Source organism: Melanerpes formicivorus, unplaced genomic scaffold (assembly GCF_026170545.1).
Source record: "Melanerpes formicivorus ecotype bairdi unplaced genomic scaffold, bMelFor1.0.p_v2 SCAF_34, whole genome shotgun sequence".
Classification (NCBI taxonomy): domain Eukaryota; kingdom Metazoa; phylum Chordata; class Aves; order Piciformes; family Picidae; genus Melanerpes; species Melanerpes formicivorus.
In genome coordinates this window covers 3,966,192-3,973,467 of record NW_027142386.1, presented here as the reverse complement: position 1 = coordinate 3,973,467, position 7,276 = coordinate 3,966,192, and the positions used below count along the sequence as shown (strand labels likewise).

The window sequence follows — 7,276 nt, the reverse complement described above, 5'->3', positions numbered from 1 at the left end:
GGGAGCACCAGCATGACGTCAAAAACATCAGCACAGGGCTGGGGCCAACTTCACGGGATCAGGTACATTGGCATGGAGTTGGGGATATCAATACAGGGTGGAGGGCATCAGTGTGACATCAGAGGCACCAACATGTGGTCAGGGACACTAAGACAACACTGAGGTCACCAACATTGGGTCAAAGACATCAAGACAGGGTTGGAGACACCAGCGTGGGGTTGGGGACGGCAAGCTGGGGTCAAGGACATCAGTGTAGGGTAGGAAGCACCAAGGCAGAGTCGAGGACATCAACCTGGTGCCAGGGGCACCCACACAGGCTCATGGGCACCAACAGGAGGTGGAGGTTCCCCCACCCCTCTCCTCACATTATTCTCAGCCCCCCAACCCTTCCCAACCCCCAAAGCTTGCAGAGTAGGGGTCTGGAGAAAAGGCTTTAATGCGCAGTGGGCAGCAGGGGTGGGGAGCAGCGGGGACTGAGGAGGAGGAGGAGGAGCAGCACCCCCAGGCCAGGCCGGGCCGGGGGCACCGCCACAGGGCGAGGAAGGGGATTTAGAAGCACTTCCGGTGGACGATGGAGGGTCCGGCCTCGTCGTACTCAGGTTTGCTGATCCACATCTGCTGGAAGGTGGAGAGGGAGGCCAGGATGGAGCCTCCGATCCACACCGAGTACTTCCGCTCCGGGGGGGCGATGATCTGCGGAGACACAGCCCTCAGGGTGCTGCCACCCCCAGACCCGCGCTGGGAGGGCGCCGAGCTGGGAGGGGGGAGGCCACGGTTTGTTTGCCCCCCAGCAGCAGCAGCACCACCACCCAACTCACTTTGATCTTCATGGTGCTGGGAGCCAGCGCTGTGATCTCCTTCTGCATGCGGTCGGCAATGCCAGGGTACATGGTGGTGCCGCCGGACAGGACGTTGTTGGCGTAGAGGTCCTTGCGGATGTCAATGTCACACTTCATGATGGAGTTGTAGGTCGTCTCGTGGATGCCAGCTGACTCCATGCCTGGGGGTAAAAGGGAGCTGTCAGCACCCTGAGCCCCTCTCCCCAGGGCTCCCCAAAAGGGTTCCCCGTGGGTTCGCCACTCCCTTCAGAGTTCAGAGCGCTTGGGAGAGGCTCAAAGCACTGCTGCAGGGCAGCGCCCAGGGGAGTTGGTTGTTCCCTGGCGGGGTGGTAGGGATGGGGGAGACCAGTGAGGGCAGGGCTGGGAGAAGTCAGGGGTGGGCTCACCGATGAAGGAGGGTTGGAAGAGGGTCTCGGGGCAGCGGAAGCGCTCGTTGCCGATGGTGATGACCTGCCCGTCGGGGAGCTCGTAGCTCTTCTCCAGCGAGGAGGAGGAGGCAGCTGTGGCCATCTCGTTCTCGAAGTCCAGGGCCACGTAGCAGAGCTTCTCCTTGATGTCTCGCACGATTTCCCGCTCGGCTGCAGGGGGCGACGGCAAGCAGGCTCAGCCTGGCACCCGGGGCAGCACCCTGGGGTCCCACAGCACCCCACAGCCCACCCCATATCACCCCACAGCCCACCCACCCCGCCCGCCCCCGGCCCTGTACCGGTGGTGACGAAGGAGTAGCCTCTCTCGGTGAGGATCTTCATGAGGTAGTCGGTGAGGTCGCGGCCGGCCAAGTCCAGGCGCATGATGGCGTGGGGCAGAGCATAGCCCTCGTAGATGGGCACGTTGTGGGTGACACCATCCCCAGAGTCAAGCACGATACCTGGGGAAAGGGAAGAAGGTGAGGGGTGGGGATCAAAGCTGGCTTGGTCCCTTCCCCACGGGGGATGAGGGTTGTTCAGTCTGGAGAAGAGAAGGCTCCCAGGGGACCTTCTTGTGGCCTTCCAGGATCTGAAGGGGGCTACAAGAAAGCTGGGGAGGGACTCCTGAGGGTGTCAGGGAGGGATAGGACTGGGGGGGATGGAGCTAAACTAGAAGTGAGGAGATTCAGCTTGGATGTGAGGAAGAAGTTGTTCCTCATGAGGGTGGTGAGAGCCTGGCACAGGTTGCCCAGGGAGGTGGTGGAAGCCTCATCCCTGGAGGTGTTTGCAGCCAGGCTGGATGTGGCTGTGAGCAACCTGCTGTGGTGTGAGGTGTCCCTGGCCGTGGCAGGGGGGTTGGAATTGGCTGAGCCTTGAGATCCCTTCCAACCCTAACACTTCTATGGTGCCCAGGGGTAGATGCCATGGCTCCTACTCACCGGTTGTGCGGCCGGAGGCATAGAGGGAGAGCACAGCTTGGATGGCAACGTACATGGCAGGGACGTTGAAGGTTTCAAACATGATCTGAGGGGAGGATGAGAGGGGCAGTGGGTTGAGTGGGATCATGGGGATCTCCAGTGGCATCTCAGCCTCACCCATGGAGGCCTTCCTGGAGAGCTGGGGTCTGGGGATTGCATGGACCAACAGGTGGAGGGTTTGGACTCGTGGAAAAATAGGTGAGTGCTGCATGGACACTTGGGTCAGCGAGCTGCAGGGCACAGCACAGGCATGGCTGTGGTGCATGGGAAGCCATGTGGGGCAGTGTGTGGCCCACAGGGCACAGAGGCCATATGGGCTTGTGCATGGCATGGAAAAAACTGTAGGGCAGTCCATTGTGCAGTGGGCACCGTGGGCCCATGTGCTTTGGAGAAACCCCCTGCTCCCTGAGCACACCATGGAGCTCAAGCACCAAGCTGCACCTCACCACCTGCTCCTCCACCCTGTGCCAGCTCCTCCTGGCTTGCTAAACCCTAAATCCTCCAGGCCTTCCTGTGCTTTTGGAGGGTCCATCCACAGCCCCATTCCCATCTCTATCTCCATTCCTATTCCATCTCCATCCCCATTTCTATTTCCATTCCATCTCCATCTCCATCCCCATCCCTATCCTCACTCCTATCCCCATCCCCACTCCTCTCTCCATTCCCTCTCTATCCCCATCCCCAGGGGTGCTGCAGCACTCTACCTGGGTCATCTTCTCCCGGTTGGCCTTGGGGTTGAGGGGTGCCTCGGTGAGCAGGGTCGGGTGCTCCTCAGGTGCCACACGCAGCTCATTGTAGAAGGAGTGGTGCCAGATCTAGGGCAGGCAAAGGAGCTTTGAGCTCTCACCCCCACACCACAGCTGGGGCCAGTGCCCTCTCTCCGTGCCAGGGAGGTGGCCTCACCTTCTCCATGTCATCCCAGTTGGTGATGATGCCATGCTCGATGGGGTACTTGAGGGTGAGGATACCTCTCTTGCTCTGCGCCTCGTCGCCCACGTAGCTGTCCTTCTGCCCCATGCCTACCATGACACCCTAGTGCCAGGGCAGAGACCGCCTCGTTAGCCTCTTTCTGAGTGACTACAGTGGTGGGGGTGAGGGCGGATGGGGGCTGCCCCTGGGTACCCACCTGGTGGCGGGGCCGCCCCACGATGGAGGGGAAGACGGCGCGGGGGGCATCGTCGCCGGCGAAGCCAGCTTTGCACAGCCCGGAGCCGTTGTCACAGACCAGGGCGGTGGTTTCCTCCTCGCACATGGTGGGGCCGGGAGCGGTTGGTGTTCAGGGGGACCTGGGGGCAAAGCTGGAGCCGGCGGGGGAGCAGAGTTAAAGGCTTGGGCAGGGCTTGCGCCGCGTCGCCGCCTCCGGCTGTGGGTGGTGAAGGGTCGGAGTCCTCGGCCCGGCAAAATCCTCCGTGAGCCGTACCAGGGGGCGGCCGCCAGGTGTGGCAATGCTGGGAGCAGGATGATGCTCATCCCCCATGGGTGCTGCTCCATGCCGGTAGTGCTTCTCCATCCTTCACCAGCTGGTGCCCCAAATGGGCGCCACAGCCTCCTGCCCGTGCTGGCCCCCCAGAAGTGCTCCCCAGGGAGCTGTGGCATCACTGTCACCAGCTGGTGTCCCCCGAATAGGCAGGGGGAGGCAGGCAATGCCCACTCATCCAGTCCTGCCTTGGCAGCCCTGTGCCACTCTGTCCTCACATCCTTTCCCAAAAATGGGAATAAAATAGCCCTTCCCAGCCGGTGCCCCCCTCTGCTGGAGGATGCACTCCCAAATCCAGAGGAACACAGGCAAAACCCTTGCAAAACCCCCAAGTGACAGGGACCTGGAAGAGCATGACCTGCCTTGGCCACAGCCCAACTCTTGTCACCTCCGCAGAAGTCCCCAGCTGCGGAGGTCACGCTGGAACAGGTTGTCCAGGGAGGCTGTGGATGTCCCCTCCCTGGAGGTCCTCAAGGGATGAGGCCTTGAGCAGCCTGGGCTGGTGGGAGGTGTCCCTGCCCATGCCAGGGGGGGTGGAACTGGCTGAGCTTTAAGGTCCCTTCCAACCCAACCCATTCCACGATTCTACGAACCCCTTCTTCTTTGCCAGGCAAGCCGATCTGGAGCCACCCCACAAGCACTGCGAGCATCCCCACACCCCCTCAGCACCCCCTGGGGTGTTGTCCCTGCCCGGGGCGGGGGCAGCGGGGCTGGGCAGTACTCACCGCGGCGGGCGAGGGCTCCTTTCCTCTGGGACCCAGTCCCGAGGAGCTTTGGTATAAATACCAGCGAGCTCCTGCAACCTCAGAGGCGGATCCTCTCTAAACAAAGACCCTAAATAGGCTCGGGGATGGTGTGGTGGCCATATGGCCATATAAGGTGTTTTATTTCATTAAACTGACCTCGGGCCGGTGGTGGGACCCAGCCTGCTTAATTAGCCTAAGAAAAATGCGTGCGGGGATGCTTGGGAGGCAGCGGCCGTCCGGGAGCCCCTGCCTTTTACGCTGTGCTGCGATAAACAAGAGAGACTCAAGTCCTTATAAGCGACCATCTCGGCAAAAGGGAGCTGGAAGCATCTCCGGGTCGTGGGGTGAGCCTGGAGAAAGCCCCCAGCCGGCTGGAGGTGGCTGTGAGGGGCTCTGCCCCCCGGGGACGCCCCGCGGCTGGGACAGGGATTTGGCATCGCCCAGATCCCAGAAGTGCTCTGGGTTGGTGCACCCTGGCCTGCTGGTCTCGGGTGTGTGCTCTGGTCTCCCCCTGGCATCTGGATCCTTTGGGATGTGTCTCTGTAGGGGTTTTCTCTCCCTGCTCTCCTTTTGGGGCTGTTGGTGCCCCAAAGGTCCTTGTCCCCTCACATCCTCAGCTGGAGCAGGGCTGGGACTGGTGGCTCCAAAGCCCAGCCCTGCGTCAGGGCTGCACCCAGCCCTGGCGTGTCCCTGAGTCCCGGAGGGAGGGAACAGACTCTGGGCTGTCACCATCTGCCCAGCAGGATTTTGGAGGCAGAATGAGCCTGGACCCCCCAAGGGGTGATGTGGGTACTGTCCCCTGCCCAGATGCAGCAGGGAAGGGCAGAGCCACCCCCAGCCCTGCAGATGCAGCTGTGGCAGGTGGTGAGCAGAGCCCAGCAGCCTGCGGCCCTGGCAGAGGACAACCAGAGGCTGCCAACCTCCTGGTGTCTTTTTAAGGGCAACAGCCCCGTACTAGGCACTTCACCCTGAGCACATGGGGCAGGAGCAGGCAGGAGAGGTGCCTCAGAGCCACCACCCAGAGCTGTGGGGACGTGGACTGCAGATGGGGAAACTGAGGCACGTGGTGCCCAGGCTGCTTCCTGCTTTGCTCTGTGTGTTCCCAAGCTGTGCTCAGGGCAGGGACATGAGGGCACTGGTGCTACAGTAAGGACCCAGAGCTCTAGGATCCCACCACCAGAAGGGACCCAAGAGTCCTGGAGGGAGGGAGCAGACTCTGAGCTGTCACCCAGCAGGACAGGGACATGGAGCCTCCCAGGCACAGCCAGCCCCCTCACACCTCCACAGCATCCTCAGTGGGAGGCTCTGCCCCAGCTCTCTCCCTTCCTGCAGGAAACCCTCAGCACACAAGGGCTGCATCGGTCCCCTGGACGTGCCCCACTCAGTGTCCTCACCACACGCCCCCAGCCCCAGGGACCTGCTGCTGCCTTGCATCCCAGCCCAGTTCCCTTGGTCCATTGCCAAACATGAGGTCACTGAGGCAAAAGGTTGCCATATATGACATGCTGCAAAAAAACACCCAACCAAGGAACAAAAAGAATTAACCCCAAACCCAGCAGAGAGGCTGGAAAAGGCCTCTGAGATCACCCAGGCCAACATCAACCCAGCACCACCATGGCCACCAAACCATGGGCCCAAGTGCCATGGCCACAGGATTCTGGAGCACCTCCAGGGATGGGGACTCTGCCACCTCGCTGGGCAGCCTGTGCCAAAGCAGAAAATGAGGGGCAACAAAAGAAAGGGTTTGATGGAGGCAGCAGCTTGTGCTGGGAGAGCCCTGTGTGGAGGGAGCACAGCCATGCTGGGGGGCTGCTTGGAGGCAATGGCAGGACCCTGTCCCACCCCAGGGTGGAGGACACAATGCCCAAAGCCATGGGGGACACCCCTGAACCACAACCACAGGGTGTCAACTCCAGCCCTCGGGCTGCAGCACCAAGTGTCATCACTTTTCCATCCCGAGTGTTCGTGGGGCAGCTCCAAGCTCCTCGTGGATTTCTGCGGGACCCCCGAAGCACTCCAACCCAGCCAGCTAGGATGGGACACCTCGGCCCGGCCAGTGTGCATCTGGGATGGGACGGTGGCGGCAAAGCCCCGAGCGGGAGCGCAGCCTAAAAAGGAAAGGTTTGGCCGGCGCAGCGCATCCCGCCGGCGGCTCTGGGATGCTGGCAGGAACGCCAAGCATCCCGCGGCCCGGGCCAGGCCGGCCCCGGCTGGGGTGATGGCAGGACGGGGAAGGAGATAATCCCTGCCTTGTGGTGGGGTTTCAGAACTCCTGGCACACCGACGACCCTCAGCACCTCCCCGCAAGGGCAGCGGTCACGCTTCAAACCGCTGCTGCCACCACTGATGGACGAAGCGGAGAACAGAGCTGGGGCAGGGCGAGCGGAGCAGGGGCAGGGCGAGCGAGGCTGGGGCAGGGCGAGCGGAGCTGGGGCAGGGCGAGGAGGACCGGGACAGGGTGCGCGGAGCTGGAGCAGGGCGAGCGGGGCTGGGGCAGGGCATTGGGTCCATTCCCATCCCCCAGGCAGACAGAAGCATCTCTGCCTGCCCGAACCCCCCAAACACGCCGCCCGTGTCGCTGCAGGGGATAAACCCTTCCTGCGAAGCAAGGTTTGTGTTTAGCCCCAACCAACTTCGCCCCATCCCCCCACCGCGGGACTTGAGTAGTTTTGAGGGCTACGAGTCCCAGCTGGCCAGAGGGGGTGGCTTAGAGGGACAGAGGGAGCGGTGCCAGCGTCCATCCTGCTGCACAACTTGCTGACTCAGCGACTTTTAAGTGCAAAAGAAAATGCGATGAAAAAAGAGCTGCGATGAGAACGGCGCCGGCTCC

The 7,276-nt window shown here is 62.0% G+C and overlaps 1 protein-coding gene across 1 annotated transcript; it reads right to left on the bottom strand.

Moving 5' to 3' along the window:
• Nucleotides 1-418: 418 nt before the first annotated feature.
• ACTG2 (actin gamma 2, smooth muscle) lies at nucleotides 419-4,525 on the bottom strand. The gene is made up of 9 exons (XM_068156511.1): nucleotides 4,426-4,525; nucleotides 3,350-3,521; nucleotides 3,127-3,255; nucleotides 2,928-3,038; nucleotides 2,185-2,269; nucleotides 1,546-1,707; nucleotides 1,226-1,417; nucleotides 819-1,000; nucleotides 419-693 (listed from the first exon to the last, which is right to left on the bottom strand). Exons 2-9 carry the CDS (start codon nucleotides 3,473-3,475, stop codon nucleotides 550-552), a joined length of 1,131 nt encoding a protein of 376 aa, XP_068012612.1. The 5' UTR covers nucleotides 3,476-3,521; nucleotides 4,426-4,525; the 3' UTR covers nucleotides 419-549.
• Between the last annotated feature and the right edge of the window lie 2,751 nt (nucleotides 4,526-7,276).

Bases quoted from the DNA above. Each gene is read 5' to 3' on its own strand.
- ACTG2 (XM_068156511.1), bottom strand. From the start codon at position 3,475: ATGTGCGAGGAGGAAACCACCGCCCTGGTCTGTGACAACGGCTCCGGG. The intron at 3,256-3,349 runs GTGGGTACCCAG...CCCTGGCACTAG, and splicing joins TGGGGCGGCCCCGCCACCAG to GGTGTCATGGTAGGCATGGG. The intron at 2,270-2,927 runs GTAGAGTGCTGC...TCCTCCCCTCAG, and splicing joins ACCGGGAGAAGATGACCCAG to ATCATGTTTGAAACCTTCAA.